The sequence below is a fragment of the Cherax quadricarinatus genome, chromosome 14 (genome assembly GCF_038502225.1).
Source record: "Cherax quadricarinatus isolate ZL_2023a chromosome 14, ASM3850222v1, whole genome shotgun sequence".
Taxonomy (NCBI): Eukaryota; Metazoa; Arthropoda; class Malacostraca; order Decapoda; family Parastacidae; genus Cherax; species Cherax quadricarinatus.
Window position 1 is genome coordinate 46,514,349 of NC_091305.1, and position 24,522 is coordinate 46,538,870.

General features: G+C 40.2%; 1 protein-coding gene across 1 annotated transcript in view; it reads left to right on the forward strand.

Moving 5' to 3' along the window:
* The window catches only part of Icmt (isoprenylcysteine carboxylmethyltransferase ste14), a 58,798-nt gene extending 41,411 nt beyond the window's left edge, over positions 1–17,387 (forward strand). The window contains exon 2 of the mRNA XM_070084985.1: positions 5,716–17,387. Coding sequence (XP_069941086.1) covers positions 5,716–6,399 — 684 coding nt within the window. The 3' untranslated portion in view covers positions 6,400–17,387. The remainder of the gene's footprint in view (positions 1–5,715) is intronic.
* Positions 17,388–24,522: the final 7,135 nt, after the last annotated feature.

The window sequence follows — 24,522 nt, forward strand, 5'->3', positions numbered from 1 at the left end:
GATTAAATCTGGAGTATCTGAGAGAGTTAGAGCAAAGGAAGGGGTAGCAGTAATGTTGAAGGACCAGTTATGGAAGGAGAAAAGAGAATATGAATGTGTAAATTCAAGAATTATGTGGAATAAAGTAAAGGTTGGATGTGAAAAGTGGGTCATAATAAGCGTGTATGCACCTGGAGAAGAGAGGAATGCAGAGGAGAGAGAGAGATTTTGGGAGATGTTAAGTGAATGTATAGGAGCCTTTGAACCAAGTGAGAGAGTAATTGTGGTAGGGGACCTGAATGCTAAAGTAGGAGAAACTTTTAGAGAGGGTGTGGTTGGTAAGTTTGGGGTGCCAGGTGTAAATGATAATGGGAGCCCTTTGATTGAACTTTGTATAGAAAGGGGTTTAGTTATAGGTAATACATATTTTAAGAAAAAGAGGATAAATAAGTATACAAGATATGATGTAGGGCGAAATGACAGTAGTTTGTTGGATTATGTATTGGTAGATAAAAGACTGTTGAGTAGACTTCAGGATGTACATGTTTATAGAGGGGCCACAGATATATCAGATCACTTTCTAGTTGTAGCTACACTGAGAGTAAAAGGTAGATGGGATACAAGGAGAATAGAAGCATCAAGGAAGAGAGAGGTGAAGGTTTGTAAACTAAAAGAGGAGGCAGTTAGGGTAAGATATAAACAGCTATTGGAGGATAGATGGGCTAATGAGAGCATAGGCAATGGGGTCGAAGAGGTATGGGGTAGGTTTAAAAATGTAGTGTTAGAGTGTTCAGCAGAAGTTTGTGGTTACAGGAAAGTGGGTGCAGGAGGGAAGAGGAGCGATTGGTGGAATGATGATGTAAAGAGAGTAGTAAGGGAGAAAAAGTTAGCATATGAGAAGTTTTTACAAAGTAGAAGTGATGCAAGGAGGGAAGAGTATATGGAGAAAAAGAGAGAGGTTAAGAGAGTGGTGAAGCAATGTAAAAAGAGAGCAAATGAGAGAGTGGGTGAGATGTTATCAACAAATTTTGTTGAAAATAAGAAAAAGTTTTGGAGTGAGATTAACAAGTTATGGAAGCCTAGAGAACAAATGGATTTGTCAGTTAAAAATAGGAGAGGAGAGTTAGAGGTATTGGGAAGATGGAGGGAATATTTTGAGGAATTGTTAAATGCTGATGAAGATAGGGAAGCTGTGATTTCGTGTATAAGGCAAGGAGGAATAACATCTTGTAGGAGTGAGGAAGAGCCACTTGTGAGTGTGGGGGAAGTTCGTGAGGTAGTAGGTAAAATGAAAGGGGGTAAGGCAGCCGGGATTAATGGGATAAAGATAGAAATGTTAAAAGCAGGTGGGGATATAGTTTTGGAGTGGGTGCAATTATTTAATAAATGTATGGAAGAGGGTAAGGTACCTAGGGATTGGCAGAGAGCATGCATAGTTCCTTTGTATAAAGGCAAAGGGGACAAAAGACAGTGCAAAAATTATAGGGGGATAAGTGTGTTGAGTATACCTGGGAAAGTGTATGGTAGAGTTATTATTGAAAGAATTAAGAGTAAGACGGAGAATAGGATAGCAGATGAACAAGGAGGCTTTAGGAAAGGTAGGGGGTGTGTGGACCAGGTGTTTACAGTGAAACATATAAGTGAACAGTATTTAGATAAGGCTAAAGAGGTCTTTGTGGCATTTATGGATTTGGAAAAGGCGTATGACAGGGTAGATAGGGGGGCAATGTGGCAGATGTTGCAGGTGTATGGTGTAGGAAGTAGGTTACTGAAAGCAGTGAAGAGTTTTTACGAGGATAGTGAGGCTCAAGTTAGAGTATGTAGGAAAGAGGGAAATTATTTCCCACTAAAAGTAGGCCTTAGACAACGATGTGTGATGTCACCATGGTTGTTTAATATATTTATAGATGGGGTTGTAAGAGAAGTAAATGCGAGGGTCTTGGCAAGAGGTGTGGAGTTAAAAGATAAAGAATCACACATAAAGTGGGAGTTGTCACAGTTGCTCTTTGCTGATGACACTGTGCTCTTGGGAGATTCTGAAGAGAAGTTGCAGAGATTGGTGGATGAATTTGGTAGGGTGTGCAAAAGAAGAAAATTAAAAGTGAATACAGGAAAGAGTAAGGTTATGAGGATAACAAAAAGATTAGGTGATGAAAGATTGGATATCAGATTGGAGGGAGAGAGTATGGAGGAGGTGAATGTATTCAGATATTTGGGAGTGGACGTGTCAGCGGATGGGTCTATGAAAGATGAGGTGAATCATAGAATTGATGAGGGGAAAAGGGTGAGTGGTGCACTTAGGAGTCTGTGGAGACAAAGAACTTTGCCCTTGGAGGCAAAGAGGGGAATGTATGAGAGTATAGTTTTACCAGCGCTCTTATATGGGTGTGAAGCATGGGTGATGAATGTTGCAGCGAGGAGAAGGCTGGAGGCAGTGGAGATGTCATGTCTGAGGGCAATGTGTGGTGTGAATATAATGCAGACAATTCGTAGTTTGGAAGTTAGGAGGAGGTGTGGGATTACCAAAACTGTTGTCCAGAGGGCTGAGGAAGGGTTGTTGAGGTGGTTCGGACATGTAGAGAGAATGGAGCGAAACAGAATGACTTCAAGAGTGTATCAGTCTGTAGTGGAAGGAAGGCGGGGTAGGGGTCGGCGTAGGAAAGGTTGGAGGGAGGGGGTAAAGGAGGTTTTGTATTCGAGGGGCTTGGACTTCTAGCAGGCATGTGTGAGTGTGTTTGATAGGAGTGAATAGAGACAAATGGTTTTTAATACTTGATGTGCTGTTGGAGTGTGAGCAAAGTAACATTTATGAAGGGGTTCAGGGAAACCGGCAGGCCGGACTTGAGTCCTGGAGATGGGAAGTACAGTGCCTGCACTCTGAAGGAGGGGTGTTAATGTTGCAGTTTAAAAACTGTAGTGTAAAGCACCCTTCTGGTAAGACAGTGATGGAGTGAATGATGGTGAAAGTTTTTCTTTTTCGGGCCACCCTGCCTTGGTGGGAATCGGCCAGTGTGATAAAAAAAAAAAATATTACAATATTGCAGTAGTCTGCATAACAGTAAATCTTCTATTTTTTGTGTGAATAAAAATTCAAAATAGAAAGCAAGAGTAATATCAGAGGGGCCTGGAGACGTGGAATATCTGCATTGTTTTTTCTGGACCCTGTTTTGAAATTGGCATATTTTTTAATTTGTGTGAAATTGGCCAAATTGCCAATTTCTGACCACTTTATTGGGTAGCTGAAATCGGTAAATGGGCAGTTTCTTGTACTCAATCGATAGAACAAATGGAGTTCTAAAGAAATAATTATGAGTTTGGTTGACTGGAACAATGAAATTAGCCGAAAATAGGGCTCAAAGTGGGCGAAATCGCCGATTCGTAAATATCACTGAGGTTGCTAACTTTGCGAGAGCGTAATTCCATAAGTTTTCCATCAAATTTCGTACTTTTGGTGTTGTTACCATTGGGGAAAGATTCACTTATCATTTCATAGGAAAATTTTTTTTTTTTTTTTCAAATATTTTGCGACACCAGGAGACACCTCAGGAGTTGGGGTTGCGACAGTCATAGGGTTAAATTCACTAACAGCAGCACTTGTTCCAGGCATTTTCTTTACGAGATCAGCATGCATTTGCCTTGCATTTTTGAAAATTATCGCCTCCACAACACTATCTCCCACTAGCTGTTTTTCGTTGATCCACACCAACAACTTCTCAACATCTTCGATTGTTTGTGATCTCTGTTTTGTTAGCACATTTACTTCTTTTGCAACATCAGATTCCTTGATTTCTTTTTTCTTCGCCAGGATGGAACTGATCGTTGATGAAAACTTCCCCTACATCCTGGCGAGATTGACCACACGTACACCACTTTCATGCTTTCCTACCAGTTCTTTCTTGAATTCTATCATGTTTCTCACCTTCTTTATCAAAGAGCTGGCACTCGGAACTTTCTTTGGCCCCATGGTGGCTTATTTAGTAGTCGCACTCAATAAACAAGCACCAAAAAAATGTATTACAGTGGACCCCCGCATACCGCACGCATCGCATACCGTACAATCCGCATACCGCTCGCTTTTTTCGCAAAAATTTTGCCTCGCATACCGCCCAAAAACCCGCTCACCGCTCTTCGTCCGAGACGCGTCCAATGTGCGGCCTGAGCCACGCTCACATGTTCCGCCGGTGGCATTGTTTACCAGCCAGCCTCCGCGGTAACATCCAAGCATACAATCGGAACATTTCGTATTATTACAGTGTTTTTGGTGATTTTTTCTGGAAAATAAGTGACCATGGGCCCCAAGAAAGCTTCTAGTGCCAACCCTACAGCAATAAGGGTGAGAATTACTATAGAGATGAAGAAAAAGATCATTGATAAGTATGAAAGTGGAGTGCGTGTCTCCGAGCTGGCCAGGTTGTATAATAAACCCCAATCAACCATCGCTACTATTGGTGGTACAGCTGCTGCTGTACCACCGTCAGCTGCTGCTGCACTGTCAGCTGCTGCTGCACTGTCAGCTGCTGCTGCTGTTGTACCACCGTCAGCTGCTGCTGCTGCTGTAGCATCATCTGCTGCTGCTGTAGCATCGTCTGCTGCTGCTGTGGCATCGTCTGCTGCTGCTGTAGCATCGTCTGCTGCTGCTGTAGCATCGTCTGCTGCTGCTGTAGCATCGTCTGGTGCTGCTGTAGCATCGTCTGCTGCTGCTGTAGCATCGTCTGTTGCTGCTGTAGCATCGTCTGTTGCTGCTGTACCACCGTCAGCTGCTGCTGCTGCTGTAGCACCGTTGTTGGTGTGGCTTATTGAGAATACCAAGAAACAATTAACCCCAGAGGATTTGCCACCCAGGATAACCCAAAAAAGTCAGTGTCATCGAAGACTGTCTAACTTATTTCCATTGGGGTCCTTAATCTTGTCTCCCAGGATGCAACCCACACCAGTCGACTAACACCCAGGTGAACAGGGAAAAATGCCTGGAACTAGTGCTCATATTGGTGAATTTAAAGCCAGCAAAGGTTGGTTTGAGAGATTTAAGAATCGTAGTGGCATACACAGTGTGATAAGGCCTGTTCTGGAAGAAAATGCCAAACAGGACCTACAGTACTCAGGAGGAAAAGGCACTCCCAGGACACAGTGTCTCATCAGTCATTGCTGCATCTTCAATAAAGGTAAGTGTCATTTATTCTTCATTTAGTAGAGTAGTACATGCACAGTATATATTGTGCATGTACTACTCTACTATTGTGCATGTATCCTTCTCTTTGTGTGTAGGAAAATGTATATTTCATGTGGTAAAATTTTTTTTTTCATACTTTTGGGTGTCTTGCACGGATTAATTTGATTTCCATTATTTCTTATGGGGAAAATTCATTCGCATACCGAACATTTCGCATAACAATCGGCCCTCTTGCACGGATTAAAGTCGCTATGCGGGGGTCCACTGTACTGGCATTATTTTTTTTTTTTTTTTTTGGTCTTATTACACAGAAAATTGCCCTCTTGTTTTAATTTTTTTTTTTCAAAATATTTGGAGTGCTATCAGTAAAACATAGATCAATGTTTGGACAGTTAAAGAGTTAATCACGCTTCGTATTGCTTCTCGTAGCTTTACTTTTTATCAATGGATGCTCATAGCAAATGACATGAATAAAAAGAAAAGGAAAACCTTCAGTTATCCCATTTACATGGAGATATCCAAGTATAACCAGAGTAATGACTAATGTGGGTAATCATGTCTTTCAGGTGGCTGTGCGAGGCTGTTTCTTGGGATCAGCATGTGGTGTTGGCATCATAGTTACTACTCTGTGCGAGGCTTCATACCGTGTGTTTGGTTGGTACATGGTAGTCTTAACATTTTTCCACTATTCAGAGTACCTGACAACTGCCATTGGTAATCCCCGAACCCTCAGCCTAGACTCTTACCTCTTGAACCATAGTTGGGCATATGGCATTGCAGCAGTTGCCAGTTGGACAGAATTTTTCGTGGAGAGATGGTTGCTACCAGACATGAAGAAAGTTTGGTATGTTAGTGCTATTGGAATTATAATCTGTCTTTGGGGTGAGATTATAAGAAAGTCTGCCATGCTCACTGCCAAAACCAATTTCAATCACATTGTTCAAACAAAGAGACAAGAAAATCATGAACTTGTTACTTGGGGTACCTACAAGCTCTTCAGACATCCAAGTTATGTAGGATGGTTTTGGTGGAGTGTTGGCACACAGCTCATCCTTGTTAACCCATTATGTTCTATTGCTTATACTTTAGCTTCTTGGAGCTTCTTCAATGAAAGAATAAATTTTGAGGAAATCACACTTATAAATTTCTTTGGTGAAAAATACCTTGATTATCAAAAGAGAGTAGGTACTGGTTTACCCTTTATTAAGGGCTATCAGTATAATCACAGATCTCCATCAAATTCACAATGAAGGTCTAGAAATACCTTTTCATGCACAACTTTTGAGGGCTTAATCCCTTAGGCATTTTTGGTATGTTAGAGCTCGTTTATTTTTATTATTTAATGTACAAGTTAATACTGTGTGAAGTACAGAACTGTATTTGGTATTCCCTCTTAGAGGGCTGTACGAGCATGAGTTAGTATATATTGTGTGTAAAAGGCTTTTAATGAGTTGACGATTTTAATACCTTGGGCAAGTTTCAATTACAATTACAAGTTTCATTCACAATTATTATCAAACAGTGTTGTTCAGTTATTGATGGACTGTTTAGTGTTTAAATTGTTAGAATATAAAATATAGTATGCTTTGTCTGTGATACATGTAACATGTTGGCAGAAATATATATAGCAATAATAAACAAATTATGTGTGATACATTTTGTAAAAAGTAAACTAGAATTGAATGACTATGAAAGTAATTCTGTGGCAGAATTATCTTCTCACTTTACAAACTGGAGGCCAGACTCTGAAAAGTGGTAAACAAGACACTGGTTGCAGTAGAGGAGGTGTTCATTGAAGTAAAGATCCATTGTAGCAAAATGCCCAGTCAATGGACGTGGCCCATTATATGGAGACCCCATGGGACACGCACATTATCAATAATAGACAAAATCTCATGCAAAAAACTTTGTCCATTGTAAGGAACCCCACCGGACACAGTACCATTAATGGACAAAATATCAGTGCAAAGAACTTAGTTTGTTGCATCCAACATTAATCTGGCCAGATATTTTATCAGTTATATCTGAAACCTATTTCCTAGGAGTCAGTTATATCAAAATTTTACTGCACTTGTTGATAAAGAATACTCACCCGTGAGTCAAACAGTATTTGTCAAGGACAGTGATGAAAATGAGGAAGATGTAGCAGAGTCTCTATTGATAGGTTAATTAAGTGTATTCTAACCCAACCACTGTAATCCAGCAAACTCACTAATCCGGCACACTACAGGTCCCAGTGATGCCGGATTAGTGATGGCCGACCTGTAGTAGTAATGGTGGTGGTGGTGGTGGTAGTAGTAGTAGTAGTAGTAGTAGTAGTAGTAGTAGTAGTAGTAGTAGTAGCAGTAGCAGTAGCAGTAGCAGTAACAGTAGTAGTAACAGTAGTGGAGGTAACTTTTGGTTGCTATGTGATGATGGGATTTATTGTTTAAAAACAAACTCTTACTAATACAGTGGAACCTCAAATTTCGAACTTAATCCGTTCCAGGAGCTAGTTCTAAATTCGAAAAGTTTGATAAGCGAAGCAATATTTCCCGTAAGAAATAATGGAAATACAATTAATCCATTCCAGAAACCCAAAAATATTCACAAAAAAATACATTTTATAGAGATTAATTATAGTTTTACATATACGTACACAACAAATATAGTGTACAATTATGTATTAATAAATTTAAATAAACATATAAAATAACATTTTTACTTACCTTTATTGAAGATTGGTGATGGGATCTGGAAGATAGGGAGGAGGAGAGAGGGAGTTGGGGTTAGTGTTTGGAAGGGGAATCCCCCCCCCATAAGGACTTCAGGTGTCAAAGCCCTCTCTGGGGTTACTTCCCTTCTCTGTCTTTTAATGCCACTAGGACTAGCTTGAGAGTCACTGGACCCCTGTCTCACAAAATAACTGTCCACAGTCCTCTGTTTCTGGCACCTCTTTAAGATTTCCCTAAAATGGGACATGGTTCTGTTGCTGAACTTGTTGCAAAGATAGCTTGTTTCAGCTTGCTCAGGGTGGTACTTCTTCACAAACATTTGGACATCATTCCACTTGGCGCAAATCTCCTTAATCTTTGAATCGGCATGCAACATCCTTGCCTTTTCACAAATGATCGTCTCTGAAACACTATCACCTGCCATCTCTCTATCCTTGATCCACACCAGCAACAACTTCTCAACCTGATCGATTGTCTGTGGTCTTTTTTTGGTTAGCATATTAACACCTGCAACATCAGCTTCCTTGATTTGTTCTTTCTTTCTTTGCCAGGATAGAAGCGATGGTCGACTTGTTTTCCCATACATCCTGGCAAGCTCAACAAGTTTCACACCACTCTTATACTTCTGTATTGTTTCCTTCTTCACGTCTATGGTGTTTCTCACTTTCTTTACCACAGGGGTACCACTAGCAAGTTTCTTTGGGCCCATGGTAGCTTATTTCACAGTCCCACAAGCACTAAACACAATGAATTAATCATAAAATGTTTGAATGAGACCGCATGTTAATGTTCACTCAACCATCAACAAAATGAGACTGGCTCACGGCGCCTACGCGGGGACGCAGACAGAGCAGGCTGGGGGACAGGTTCGGTACCATTTGGTTTAAAAAAAGGGGCGAGTTTGATAATGGGGACAAAATTGGTTCGAAAAAAGTGGTCGATTTTCGAAGTTTGATAAGCGATACGTTCGAAATTTGAGGTTCCACTGTACTTCAGAGATGATGAAGCTGCTGTTAATCTGTCTGAAATGGCAATTAAAGATGATTCAAGGTATTGTCTGCAGAAATTGGGTACTTTGATCATAAGGTATGCATCATTAACCCGTAAATGGTCCAAACATATCTACGTTCACATGTGTAGTGCTACAAAAGTAGATCTACGTTTTTTTTTACATATTTTCAAATACAGTGGTCCCTCGCTTTTCGTAGTTCTCGGCAATTGTAAATTTCGCCAATCATAGGGGTATTTTCGTATAAACATGGACTCGCTTTTCATAGGTTGACTCGCGAATAGTAGTTCGTCCGGGACGCGTATGCACGGTGTGAGCCGGGGCGGCCTCCCTACCCAGCCAGTCTGGCATTGTTTACCAGTGAGTGAAGGTCCCCTCAAGTGCTCCTACGAAATATTTCATAATATTCTACTCATTTTAGTGCTTGCAAGTATTAAGCTGCCATGGCTCCAAAGGAAGCTCCTAGTGCCAAGCCTGTGGTAAAGAAGGTGAGAAATATGTAGAGTGACAAAGTCTTGGGCCATTTTAGGGAAGTGTTAAAGAGACGCCAGAAACAGAGCTCTCTCCACAGTTACTTTGCGAGACAGGACTAGCGAGACACTCAAGGTGGTCCTAGTGGCATTAAGAAACAGAGAAGAGAAGCAACCCCAGAGAAGGAATTGGTACCAGAGGTGTTGCTGGAAGGGGATTCCCCTTCCAAACTGTAAACAATCCAATCTCTCTCCTCCTCCAGTCTCCTACACACTAAGAAGAATCTCCAATAAAGGTAAGTGTTACGCTGTTAATGTTTCATTCATCATTTCCCATTGTATTGTTTATGTACTACATGTATATTTCATGTAAAAAATTTTTTTGTTTTAATACTTCTGGGTGTCAGGAACGGATTAATTGTATTTACATTATTTCTTATGGGGAAAATTGATTCGCAAATCATAAATTTCGTTTATAGTAACGGCTCCAGGAACGAATTAATTACGAAAAATGAGGGACCACTGTATAACAAAAAATAAAAAGCAGATAGAAGTTTTTTACACATTTTCAAATGTAAAAAAAAACAAAAAGATCTACTTTTTTTACATACTTTCAAATGTTGAAAAAACGTATACGTATATATGTTTGGACCGTTTACGAGTTAAATCACCTCTAACGATTGGTGGAATTCTAGTATTGTACACACGTCAACATTGATGTGTTCACTGACACGTTTCCAGGCTTTGTGCTGTTCCACCGGCATATGCCTTGTCACAGCCTCCACAAGGGATTGTGTAACCCCCTGTATTGACTAGTTCAAGGTTCTTAACTTTGGTCCTGGTCAGGTCCTTGATGGATGTACAGGTTGTGATGGCAACTCTAGTGTTGGCTTGTGCGAGAACTGTGAAGACATTCAAAGCAACCTTGCTATTGGGATTTTTATAATTTTGTTTGTTGGTGTTAGTGCATAGATAACTGATGATTTGGAAGGCTATTTTCTTACCATCTTGATGAAAAGGGAAGGAAAATATATCTCGGTGAAAGTATGTAGGTTAGGTAAGGTTCGTCAGGAAACAGGACAAGTGTTTCCTGACTCGGGTCTTAGTCAGATGATGCCCCGCTGATGGAGCTTTTGGTCATCTGACTGAGGCCTTCTGCTGGCTTATCAGTCCACCTCTTTAAAAATTATGGTTATAGTTATAACCATTCAGTTGTATAATGAAGGTATGTGCGTATACTCCTCTTCCAGAAACTCAGGGCTCCAACTTTGGTATGCTGTTAGGAAAAATCTGATGATGCCTCCTTTGGTCTTAGTATCTTGACTGGAAGAGAAGTGTGTGAGATCACTTTTGCTTGTAGGCTTCCTGTAAACTTGGAAATTTAGGGTGTCACTTTCTTTTTCACAGAGGTACCCACCACACATACCATTGACTTTCTCTGATGTAAAGTCAATCAGGACCTTAATCTTCCACAACCTTCCAGAGATTTTGTTGACATGATCAGTCTGTGTTAGCTTCAGTTGTTTCTCTTTCAACAACAGGCTCTTCAAACAAACACATGGCATGGGAATGGGCTCTCCCATCAGCACCATCTTTGCAAACTTGTATATATAGCTCCTAGAAGCTTAACATTTTGCCAGCATCATCCCCATGAATGTCACGTGGTTACGTTACGTGGATGATGTCCTTATAATAACTCCCAAACATTTTGACATGCAGAATTTACATAGGAGGCACAGTACAGTTGAACTGGCTATCCAGTTTACACCTGAAGACCCAAATGACAGGTTACCGTTTCTAGTCCTTATTCACAAAGTAGATAACACTCTAAAATTTTAAGTTTACAAGAAGCCTACATACAAAAGCGATCTCACACACTTCTATTTCAGCCAGGATACTAAGACCAAATAAGGTATCATCAGATTTTCCTGAGAGTATACCGAATTTGCATTCCAGAGTTGCTTGACAAGGATTATGCATACATAAACAAAACGTTGACCAAGCTGCATTTCCCTTCCCTTTTTCATCAAGAGCTGTAAGAAAAGAGTCCTCTACATCAATTCTCCACACACTAACAGCACTGGAAAAAAAAAAATCATAATCCTTCCCAACAGTCAGGTTGACTTGAATGTCTCTACAGTACTCGTACAAGCAAACACTGGAGTTGCCATCACAACCAGCACATCCATCAAAGACCTGACCAGGACCAAAGTGAAGAACCTTGAACTACTCAATGTCACAGCCTTCATAATCCCTTGTGAAGACTGTGACAAGGGATCCATCGGTGAAACAGCACAAAACTTAGAAATATGCCTCAATGAACACATCAATGCATACAAAAATGATAACTTGAACAACACATCTGCACAACACCAGAATTGCACCAACCATTTGATGAGATTTAATGACACCTGCCTTATGAAAAGAACCCAATTTCCACAGACAAAAATGCCTTGAATCAAATTTAATTTCCATTTCAGATACTATTAAATAGAATAAAAGCAGCTTCATCATCTTTGTAGTACCAAGATTATTATTATAATCAAAACTCAGCACTAAACCTACTGGGGTCTTACAGCAATGCTGCTGTAGTACTAAGAGTTACCTCCACCATTACTGTTGCTGTTGTCCCCCAATGCCACTGCCCCTGCTGTCACCACCCCACCTCCGCTGCCAAAAACGACCCCTACCACCATCACCACCTCTGCCACTGCCATGAGCCTACCCCTAAGCATGGACCAGTTAGCCTGTTGCAGTGCTTAAGCTCTTCTCACTTTGCTACTTATATATACCCGTTGTATCTTTGTTGATAATGGATTGACAATGTTCCTGGAGGGAGGAACATTGCCACAATACAATCACCTAACATTCTGTCTGCTTAAGCAGATTTGTTTTTTGGGTTCCACACTATTCAACAGTATTTGCAGTAGGCCTATTGAACAATGCTAGATAGGTCTTCAAACCCAAGTATTCCCACTCTTGTTCTTTTTTTTTTTTTTTTTTTAAATTGTCCAAAGTATTTGCTGCAGTTGCACATCTTGGCAGTTTCATGCATCTGCAACTGTTGTCTTTTTAACAAACTTTTGTTTTCTTATATCTCTTCTAAATCTGAATTTGTACAATTTCAATCCTTTGCTGAAAGTTCTTTATTGGTTAGATATTTTTAGCACCTTATTCACATCCCCTTTATTTATTCCTTGGTGGTAGTTCTGCCATTTTTTTTTTTTTAACTTGCAGATATTTTATGTGAAGTAAAATGTGCCTCCAACTTTGTTAGAACTGTATTATACTCATCAGCCTCTGGCCAAATACAGTGGACCCCCGTTTTACGATCAGCTCCCAATGCTACCAATTATGTAAGTGTATTTATGTAAGTGCGTTTGTACGTGTATGTTTGGGGGTCTGATATAGACTAATCTAATTCACAACATTCCTTATGGGAACAAATTCATTCAGTAATGGCACCTGAACATACTTCTGGAATGAAATAATATCGTAAGCCGGGGGTCCACTGTATAATATTTCATTCCTGCCACTTTAATACTTCATGGCTTGTTGTTTAACTCTTGTTATTTGGAATGTATCAAGCTGTGACTTTAACCAGTAGGGCTGAATAAAGTTTAAGGGACTAGGTGACCTGTACTGGGTCATGTTGGATGATCAGAGTAATAGTAATCAAGGTTGGTCCTTGCTTAGCTCACCATGTGCCACTGCCAGTTACAAACAATATTAAGTGTACTCACATCTTTTTAATATGTATGTGTATTAGAACATACATAAATAAGTTAATCCTATACTCTCTGAGAGACCAAGTGTTAAAGTGTTTATTGATCTTTGTCATTCTGAACAAAAAAGTTCTTAGCTTATTCATGGAGAAACACTTCACCTAACAAAAAGGAAGGCATTCAGGCTTGTTTCAAGGAATTGGAGTAATGGGACAATTCCTCAGATCAAGAGCCCCTCACCAGTATCAAGTTCATAGTTCTTCAGCAAATGGATTGAAATTATATACTGTTACTTAGAAGATTCATTGGCTGTCTCCCACTGAGATAGGGTAACCTGGAAAAGAAGAAACACTTTCATCACCACTCACTCCATCATTGTTTTGCCAGACATGATGACATTACAGTTCTGATACTCCTTCAAACTGCAATATCTCCATCCCTCCTTCAAAGTGCAGGCACTGTAGTTCCCACTTCCAGGACTCAAGTCTGGTTTACCAGTTACCCTGAATCTTTCATAAATGTTACCTTACTCACTCCAGCAGCACAGATTTATGCTGCAGTATATTGTGCACACATTTGATTAATAAACTGACATGCAGCCTCATACCAAACAAGTTGACTATGTAGCAGTACCAAACATAACTGGAGCCTGAAGTGATCAATCCTTGATGCCTTGTGATGTCTGATGGCAGGCACCTTCATGCCTGTGAGGAGCTCTTGATCCATGAACCTGGACTTATTCTCCTTTAGGTCAAACCTGAATGCCTCCCATTCCTCAGGCACTAAATAACCCCCCCTATGGGCTTACCACCGATTAAAATAAAATTGATGCCATTTGAAGGCTGCGAACACCAGGTACACTGCTGCCAGCAGTAGTACACTTCACTTTTTTGTTATTTCCCTGTTTATTATTAAAAACAAGTTATTCTGCAAACAACCCAGGTATTGAGGTTTTTGTTTGATATTAGTGAGCACAAATGTTTAAATAAATTTTAACAAGCAATACACCACTCTGCTGAGAATGTGGCAAGAGACAATATTTACTGTGTTATTAGAGAGGCTTCTATTATTCAGGAATTTTGTATATTCAGGTACAATACGATAAACAAAATTTAAGTGGTTAGTAAATTCTCAATTTAATGGGCTAATAGAGAGAAGCAGGTGATTGGTAATGGTGATTATAGTGGATAATAATGAGATTGTTTTGTGACCATAACAATAACAGTTTTGTAACCAACATATATTGTCCATTGTTTTCAACTCGAGTGATCCAGTGGGTTTTGTCCCTGATTTCCAAAGTCTGCTACATGGAGGTCTCTTAAATCAAGGCTTTACTGTAGTAGGGTCCTCATTTTAGCTGTTTTCAAACTTTTGTCCAAGTGAGAAGTCACAACTACACTTTCAAGAAAGTTTTGCATTCTTTACAACTTATAAAATGGATCCAGAGACAATTACTTCATTGTGAATAAATAGTGAAAATTATTTTTTTTTCCTCAAGGCTGGTTCATTTAGTTAACAAATAGTATTTATATAACAAGTACGAATTTAAAATTAAGAACTTATTTAGCTGTTTTGTTCAAATGTTTACTTTTACGGTTGTTGCATGATTGCACAAAATGTATTCCATATTGGAATTTCATCAGTATTGCCAAATTTATTAACCATTTGCTGTATGGCAAAGCTTTCACTAAGAAATATATGATGACCAATTTACACCATATTTTGCCAAGAAATAATCCATAATAGACACAAGATTTTTTCAATTTTGCATGTGGTGAATGTGATGGAAAGTCAAATATGTGATAGAAGTTTTGCATATGTTCACAATCTGGGCCACATTTTTTTTGTCACCTTAACCCCTTAACTGTCCAAACATACATCTACGTTCTTTCACCCAGCGCTCCGAATATTAAAAAAAAAAAAAAAAAAAAAAAAAAAACCATTTTGTGTGTGTAACATGACCAAATAAAAAAAATTCTAGGATCAGTACTTACTGAGATATAAGACTGCAAAGTTGGCGCTGGATGCTAACATGGAATCCTGCCGCTTGCAGAAATTTTGCTGATATACCTTTTTTTTCTTGTTTTTATTTTAATTTATATAATTTTTGTTTTGATAATTACAATTTGTAGTAGTTCTTGTAATTTCATAGCCAATGTTTATTCTGACACTAATATTAGGTACTGAAATAGTACTCAAAGTCACAAACACACTGACAAGTGAACATTTTCACCTGCCTTGGTCACGTACTATTGTCTAGATATATATACATCAGACCGTCGTTTAACATGGTTTTGTCTTGCACGCTTTGGTTATAGCACGATTGAAGAATTGTGGCATATTTTTGTTTAACACTTTGTAAAATTAGTTTAACACAATTCCAGGAGGGGAAAAAATTTTGAGCGTGTGGTCGCCTGCCAGGCGGGATGGTGTGTGGGTTAAACTGTTGAGTCAATGAGGATACTCTCGCTGTGTTTATTTATATACATATTTTCTTATTTTGATTGCCATTTGTTAAATCTGCCAAGCAGTCATGGTACCCAGTAAACATACAAGTGTTCTCGCAGGTGACAAGAAAATGTTTAAGCGTTCAAGTCTAGGCATTACGAAGAAAACCGAGATAATAGATAAGCTTAAGAGTGGCTCACGTGTGGTGGATATAGTGAGTGCCTATGGCCTTAATGAAGCGTCAGTTCGTACATTTAAAAAGAACAAGGCGAATAACTTACTGACTTGACTGAATAACTTACTGACTTGACTGAATGACTTACTGACTTGACTGAATAACTTATTGACTTGAATGAATGACTTACTGACTTAACTGACTTAATGACTTGACTGAATGACACACTGACTTGACTGAATAACTTACTGACTTGACTGAATAACTTATTGACTTGACTGAATAACTTACTGACTTGACTGAATAACTTACTGACTTGACTGAATAACTTACTGACATGACTGAATAACTTACTGACTTGACTGAATGATACACTGATTTGACTGAGTAACTTACTGACTTATCTGGAGTTTACCTGGAGAGGGTTTCGGGGGTCAGCGCCCCTGTGGCCCGGTCTGAGACCAGGCCTCATGGTGGATCAGGGTCTGATCAACCAGGCTGTTACTGCTGGCTGCACGCAAGCTTACGTACAAACCACAACCTGGTTGGTCAGGTACTGACTTTAGGTGCCTGTCCAGTGCCTTCTTGAAGACAGCCGGAGGTTTATTGGTAATCCCCCTATGTATGCTGGGAGGCAATTGAACAGTCTTGGGCCCAGGACACTTATTGTGTTGCCTCTCAGTGTACTCGTGGCTTTTCATCGGGGGAATGTTGCATCTCCTGCCGAGTCTTTTGCTTTCATAGGGAGTGATTTTCGTATGCAGGTTTGGTACCAATTCCTCCAGGACCTTCCAAGTGTACATTATCATGTATCTCTCTCGCCTGCATTCAGGGAATACAGATCAAGGACCTTCAACCATTCCCAGTAGTTTAGGTGCCTTATCGCACTTGTGTGCTGTGAAAGTTCTTTGTACACTCTCCAGGTCTGCAATGTTGCCAGCCTTGAAGGGGGCCGTTAGTGCACAGCAGTATTCAAGCCTAGAGAACACAAGCGATTTGAAGAGAATCATCATGGGCTTGGCATTCCTAGTTTTGAAGGTTCTCATTATCCATTCTATCATTTTCCTAGCAGATGAGGTAGATACATTGTTGTGGTCTTTGAAGGCGAGATCCTCTGACATTATCACTCCCAGGTCTTTCACATTACTTTTCCGCTCTATTGTATAGTTAGAATTTGTTGTATACCCTGACACATTTTTTATTTCTTCAAGTTTCCCATATCTGAGTAGCTGAAATTTCTCCTTGTTGAACTTCATATTGTTTTGAGTGGCCCATTTGAAGATTTGGTTGATGTCCGCTTGGAGTCTCGCAGTGTCTTTGATGGAGGTCACTGCCATGGTGATCTGGGTGTCATCCGCAAAGGAAGACACGGAGCTATGGCTTACATCTGTATGTCAGAAATGAGGATGACTTACTGACTTGACTGAGTAACTCAATGACTTGACTGAATGACACACTGACTTGACTGAATGACACACTGACTTGACTGAATAACTTATTAACTTGACTGAATGACTTACTGACTTAACTGAATGACTTACTGACTTGACTGAATAACTTACTGACTTGACTGAATAACTTACTGACTTGACTGAATGACTTGACTTCTCAGTATAAGTTACCATCCGTTAAGAGTTTGTGATTTTACCCAATTCCAGCATACAACCCCCCACATGGCAGACTGAAGTACTTACTGACTTACTGAAAAAGAGTGTATGTTTACCACATAGCGCATAACATTTTCTGTAATGGTCGCGATCACTTTTTTTTTTTATCCCTCCCCGCCCTCCAACCTTCAGTACCTCTCTATAATGTCAGACTTTTATTAATTTAGGTGTCTTTATCATGCTTCTATGTTATTTATGTTATACCTAATATTATTCTTGAATAAATATGATAGGTAGATAACTAATTGATAGTAATAGTGTTATTTTACAGTATTTTATTTTATAGTGCCATGAGCTCACATCTCCACATGCCATGGTGGTCCATGAGTTACTGAGAGAGACTGCTCGCGCCTTGTCCCTCTTCATAGCCCCGCTCACCCTTCAGTACCTCTGTATATAATGTCAGTTTTTGTTAATTTGTGCCTCTTTATCATGTTTCTATGTTATGTTATACTTAGTATTATTCAGGAATAAATATGATAGGTAGATAACTTATTGATAGTAATAGTATTATTATACAATATTTTATAGTGCCGTGAGCTCACACCTCCACATGCCATGGTGGTCCATGAGTTACTGAGAGAGACTGCTCATGCCTTCTCTCTCTCATAGCCCTGCCTACCCTTCAATACCTCTCTATATGTCAGTTTTTATTAATTTGTGCATCTTGATCATGCTTCTACGTTATTTATGTTATACCTAATGTTTTGGAATAAACATGATAGGTAGATATTATTTATTGATAGTAATAGTATAATTATACAATAACAAATTTAGAAGCAGTGCTTGGAAACAGGGTCTAGACCAGCTGATGATGCCTTACCATCAGCTGTATAATATACTGCAGGGTAAAAGAGCCCAGAGATCCATTACAGAATTTATGCACACTCCAATACTATCAACTTCAGTACCAGAACCTCTACCATTCACTTCTGCCGACAACCAACAACCATCCACCTCAGCCCAGTAGGGCCACACCATCCATATCCACTCTGTTCACAATCATCCACAAACTCCATTACCCACAATTTAAGGTAAGAAATACTATTGCATTTGTAGTCTTAAGCAGTAATATATCACAACAATGTACTACAATTACATATTCACTTCTATTTTGTAAGATCTGGAGGTCTAAAAAAAAGTTGTTTGACTTTTTGGGGGGCTCCCAGGAACATAACCCTATTTTCCTCGTAAGTTCTTCAGTTTGTCTAACACAGCGTGTTCAGGAACGAAACTACCGTGTTAAATGACTGTCTACTGTACATAGTACTTATAGGTTCCAGCAGTATTTTAGACATGCTGACATTTATATGAAACTCCTTGAAGCATGGCGTAAGACGAGTGTCACTCCAATGCTGACAGTGCAGCAGTTAAGTGACATTTGATGATCATGCACTGCCTTGTCTTTATTTGTTTTCACTGTTACACATTACCATGTCTGTCTAACTCTGTCTCCGTTTATCTCTGTCTCTTATGTGTCTTTCTGTCTGCTTGTCTCTCTCTGTCTCAGAGAAAGAGCCACTCATGAACCAACAGGTATTACACAATGATGCAGAGTGAAAATGTGTATCACTTGCCAGTCATGCTTATTATGCCTTATATCTACAAGCACAGTTAAGCACTTTGGTTGGATTTTTTTGGTTTATCCTAGGTAATTTACACTATGAATATGTGTACTTGTGAGACAGGGATAGACAGCGATAGACGGAGAGAGATAGATACAGACAGACGGAGATAGAGACAGCCAAAGTCAATCAGCCAGCCAGCCAGTTTGCTGAACATGTATTACACATATTCCCGAATTGTTTCTGTTTACTTAGGGCAGAGCTTATAGGACATTCTGGCAGGATAACACTACCAGTGGTATCAAAATTGAAAGGATGTTGCACAAATGTTGCACGTTATCAAGGTTTTTGATGTTTCCTCGACCACTTGTGGCCACAACAATTTCTCTAGTATTAAGTAGTCTGTAAGTCATTAACCCTTAAATGGTCCAAATGTATATGTTTTTTCAACATCTGAAAGTATGTAAAAAAAATGTAGATCTTCTTTTTTGTTTTACATTTGAAAACGTGTAAAAAACTTTTATCTACATTTGTTATATTTGAAAATATGTAAAAAAAGTAGATCTACTTTTGTAGCACTACGAATTTGAACGTCGATCTCTTTGGACCGTTTAAGGGTTAATTTAGTGTGCCCATAATGCCATGGCATGATAGTGGCTCTCTTTGCACTGCAACTCATTATTGAAACTACAGAATCTCAATGTAAACTTGCAAAAAAATAAAAATTGTATTGTATCCATCTCAGAGCCACTAAACTCAGGGTCAACATCACTTTCCTTTTAAAAGGGGAGTGTTAATACAATATGACATCAGTGGATCCCTGGTGTTTGCCACACTGTTTGCTGTAGCTGGCACTCAATTGAACTGGTGCTCCCACAAGGTACTAAGTGGTCCCAGATTTTTTAATACTGTGCACACCAGGTGTTAAGACTCATTCTATACTGACCAGGCATCTCCGGCCACTTGTGCCAAATTTGGAGGCAGGAAAAATAAAACGTTGATCTACGTTAGGAGTGCTAGCGGTAACAACATTGATATGTGTTTGGACAGTTAAGGGGTTAAAAGCTATTGTCTTGCAGGATTTAAATTTTTGTCCTCAAATTTTGTTTGTCATGATATTATATGTGCATTGGTTTTTTAAACTGTATAAAGGCTATGAATAATTGATTAAGCAGAAACTAAATGGAGAAAAATAAAGTGTCAGATTACTTAATTGTTCTTTTATCCTTTAGTAAAGAATTTGTAACATACTCCTACTTATATTATTATTATTATAATAAAAAAGAAGCGCTAAGCCACAAGGACTATACAGCGCTGCAGGGCAGGAAGAAAGCGAGGGCATCAGGTGGCAAAAGGGAGATGGATGAGTAATAGGTTACGGATAACAGCGGGGTAGTGGATGGTGAAAGGGTAAAGGGCAGCAAGAGACTGAACTAGAAAGGGCTGAGGGGAGTGCGAAAAGTATCGTCAGAGTTTGTGGAGTAAATCAGTCGTTGTCAAGAAGTCAATGAGAGAGTCAGGATTAAAGGAGGGTCCATCAGCAAGAAGGGAAGGTAAAGAGAGAGTAGTAGAACGAAGACGACGTTGGAGGTAAATTCTGCGTGCTCGTTGATAGAGAGGGCAGTCTAACAGAATGTGGCTAATCGATACTGGAACTTGACACTGCTCACAGAGAGGAACAGGGTGCCTCTCCATGAGATACCCATGAGTAAGACGAGTGTGGCCAATGTGAAGGCGGGAGAGAGTGGTCTCCCAACCTCGGCACTGATGACAAGAAGACGGCCAGTAACCTATGCTCGGTTTAACAGAATGAAGTTTGTTACCGAGCAGAGTTGACCAACGTTGTTGCCAACGGGTGCGAAGGTGGGTAGCTATTGCAGCAAAATAGTCCAGAAATGGAACACCTCGATAGGAAATTGGTAGGTCATGTACTGCTGACCGCGCAGCAGTGTCTGCCTGTTCATTGCCCTGTACGTCGACATGACCAGGGACCCAACAAAAAACAATATCTTTATGTTTGGTAGAGATACGGCGTAGCCAAAGTTGGATACGGAGAACTAGGGGATGAGATGTATCAAATTTTCGTATAGCCTGTAGAGCACTAAGGGAGTCTGAGACTACTACAAATGATGACACAGGCATAGATGCAATACGAATAAGTGCTGCAAGAATGGTATACAGTTCAGCAGTAAAAATGCTAGCTGAAGATAGTAAATGCCCCCGCACGACGCTGTCCGGAAACACTGCTGCGAATCCGATGCCGTCTGAAGACTTAGAGCCATCTGTGTACACAGTGGTGGCATGAGAATGGGAGTGGAAGTGATCAAGAAAAAGAGAGCGGGAAGCCACCGTAGGCAGTTGAGCTTTCGAGCAAGGGAGTGAGAAAGAACAGACCTGAACAGCTGGAACTTCCCAGGGGGGTAGGGAAAAGTGAGATGCTACATGAACATATAAAGGTGGTAACTGAAGGGAAGACAAGAGTGAATGTAGGCGAAGAGAAAAGGGACGGAGCAAACAGGGGCGGCGAACGAATAAAGAATGTCTACTAATATCGGTGACCATTCTATAAATGGAAGGATTGTGTAGATCGTGAGAGCGTACATAGTAGCGAAGGCAATGGGCATCACGGCGATCAGACAAGGATGGAACATTCGCTTCTGTATAGAGGCTCTCAACAGGGGAAGAGCGAAAAGCACCAAGGCACAAACGTAATCCTTGGTGATGGATAGAGTTAAGGCTAGAGAGAGTAGCAGGAGAGGCCGCGGAATAAATCTGGTCATCATAATCGAGTTTCGATAAAACGAGGGCTGAATGTAGGCGAAGCAGAGTTCGACGATCAGCTCCCCAGGAAAGATGAGCAAGGGTTTTAAGAAGGTTTAGCCGGCTGTGACAAGTTGCCTTCAGAGAGGTAATGTGAGGTTTCCAGGATAACCGACGGTCAAAGAGAAGGCCTAGAAACCTGACTGTATCACGTTCGGGGATACGGGAGCCATAGAGATACAAAGGATGATCGGAGATAACAGAGCGTCTAGTGAAAGTAATTTGGTGAGTTTTGGTACTTGAAAATTTAAACCCATGCGTGGTGGCCCAAGTGGAAACATGGTCGACCGCATGCTGGAGAGAAACTGCAATAAGATGACAGTCAGCGCCTGCACAAACAATAGCGAAGTCATCAACATAGAGTGATGACCAAATATTGGGTGGAAGAACAGAGGCCAAATCATTTATAGCAAGGAGAAAAAGTGTTGTGCTTAGAACACATCCCTGAGGGACACCTTCAGCTTGGACGAAGTCCGGGGAAAGAACATTATTGACTCGAACACGGAAATGTCTGTCAGTTAAAAAGTTCTTAACCCTTTGAGGGTCGACAGGCCCTCTCCGAAACTCGTTCTCAGGGTCGGCCAAATTTCAAAAAAAAAAAAAAATTATTTTTTCTTATGAAAAAATAGAGTATTTTTTTCTAAACATTATAGGCTAAACAAAAAAATTTTAGCGTCAATACTTACCGAGATATGGAGGTGTGAAATTTCCCAAAATTGAACAACATATGGTAACATCGCCGACTGCCATCACCCGGTATTTTTCTATTTACTTTTTTATGTACTATTTTCAATTTTTTTTCAATTTTTCTTTTTCTGAGTAACTTTTATGGCCTCTGAGGCCAACATGATCAGTATTTTGTAAGTTATTTCTTTTTCAATACTACACAATAAGGGCGTAAACACTGTTGTCATTATTTTGTTTACAGAAAATATTTACACAAACAAACAATATGAAATGTTGTTTATTACTATTTTTCTATATTTTATATACACATATACAGTCACAGGACATGTTTCTAGAAGTTCTGCAGCCTGTGGAACTCTTTGAAACATGGTGTCATGCACAGTGGAGTTTTGCACTCCTCACACATAAAACGAGTGTCTCTGCGTTGTCGTGGGCGTTTTTTTGTATGTGAACAGACGTAACACCTCTTCTGAGCCTTTTTCTTCAAAGCAGTAGCAGGCAGTTTTACCAGGAAGTGATCACCATGCTTCAGACGAGCAGGTAGTTGTTGATAATTTGGTGGGCGGTCAATTGCAGGTGCATTTCCTTGGTACTTGAATACTATTTGTCTGATGACAGACAAACAGAATTCGCCGTGCTGTGGTTTGTTTCTGGTGCTCATCTTATACATATTATAAGCATTGAGCATGGAAATGTCCAGAAGATGGAAAAACAGTTTGATGTACCACTTATAACTCTTGCGAACACAATCAGCAAACCCAATCTGCATGTCACATTTGTCCACTGAACGCATGTTGAAGGTGTAATCAATCACAGCTGCAGGTTTTAGAATGGGTTCATTTCTCTCTCTATGCTGCCTGCCACTGTCTGCCATTTCATTAGGGTGAATTGATGACAACAGTGTGACATCTCGTTTGTCATACCACCGAAATGCCATGATGTCATTGGCAGCAAACGCCTGCACCTCACCTCTGCGAGTGCCAGCATCAAACCTGGGCATATGTTTTCGATTTGCACGCACTGTGCCACACACATCTGTCATGTTCACTCGCAAAAAATCACTGAGTGAGGGGCTTGTGTACCAGTTATCTGTATATAATATATGCCCCTTACCAAGGTATGGTTCTATCATTGTTCGAACCACATCACCTGAGATGCCCAATAACTTCCTGGTATTTTGCAATGTATAACTTCCAGTGTACACAATAATATCCAATACCAGACCACTGTAACAATCACAAAGCACAAACAACTTTATACCAAAGCGTTTCCTCTTGCTTGGTATGTACTGCTTGAAAGAGAGTCTTCCTTTGAACAGAATCAAAGACTCGTCAATTACAAGCTTCCTGAAGGGATAAAAATGAGTACTGAATTTCTGTTTCAGATACACAAACACATTCCTAATCTTATATAACCTGTCAGTTCTGTCAGGCCTGGTTTTATCTGAGAAGTGAAGCATACGTAACATTAGCACAAATCGATTCACTGGCATTATATCACTGAAACCTGGTGTTGCAATCAGGGGGTCTGTTGACCAGTATGATTTCACTTTGTGCTTATACACATGTGGCATAAGCATTATTGTGGCAAAGAAAAGATACAGCTCAGCCACAGTTGCCTCCTTCCATTGGTGTAGACGTGATTTTGGTGAAAGTATTGTGTTTGCCATGGTGTACTCGTAGTATGTGTTGCTTTCCATGACAATACTTTTCATCAGTGGTTCGTCAAAGAATAACTCGAAACATTCCAGTTCAGTGGCATTGTTCCCAAGTGCACAAGATGGCCGTATTCCACTTTGGCTGCCATCAAACTGGTGGGGATTTGGAACAAAATTGACAGCTTCCTGCCAATCCCAGGTGCGGTCTGCTGGTGGGTACTGGACAATGACAGGTGGTTGTGGTTGTGGAGGTTGTGGTTGTGGAGGTTGTGGTTGTGGAGGCTGGTGTGGTGGGGGAGTGGGGGATGGTGGCCTTTGTTCTAGATCAGCTGAGGCAGCGGCGTGGGTGGCAGCGTGGGTGGCAGCATGGCCCACTGCTGGTGCCTCACCGCCGGCACCACTACCACCACGCACATTTTCCATCCCAATTGCAACA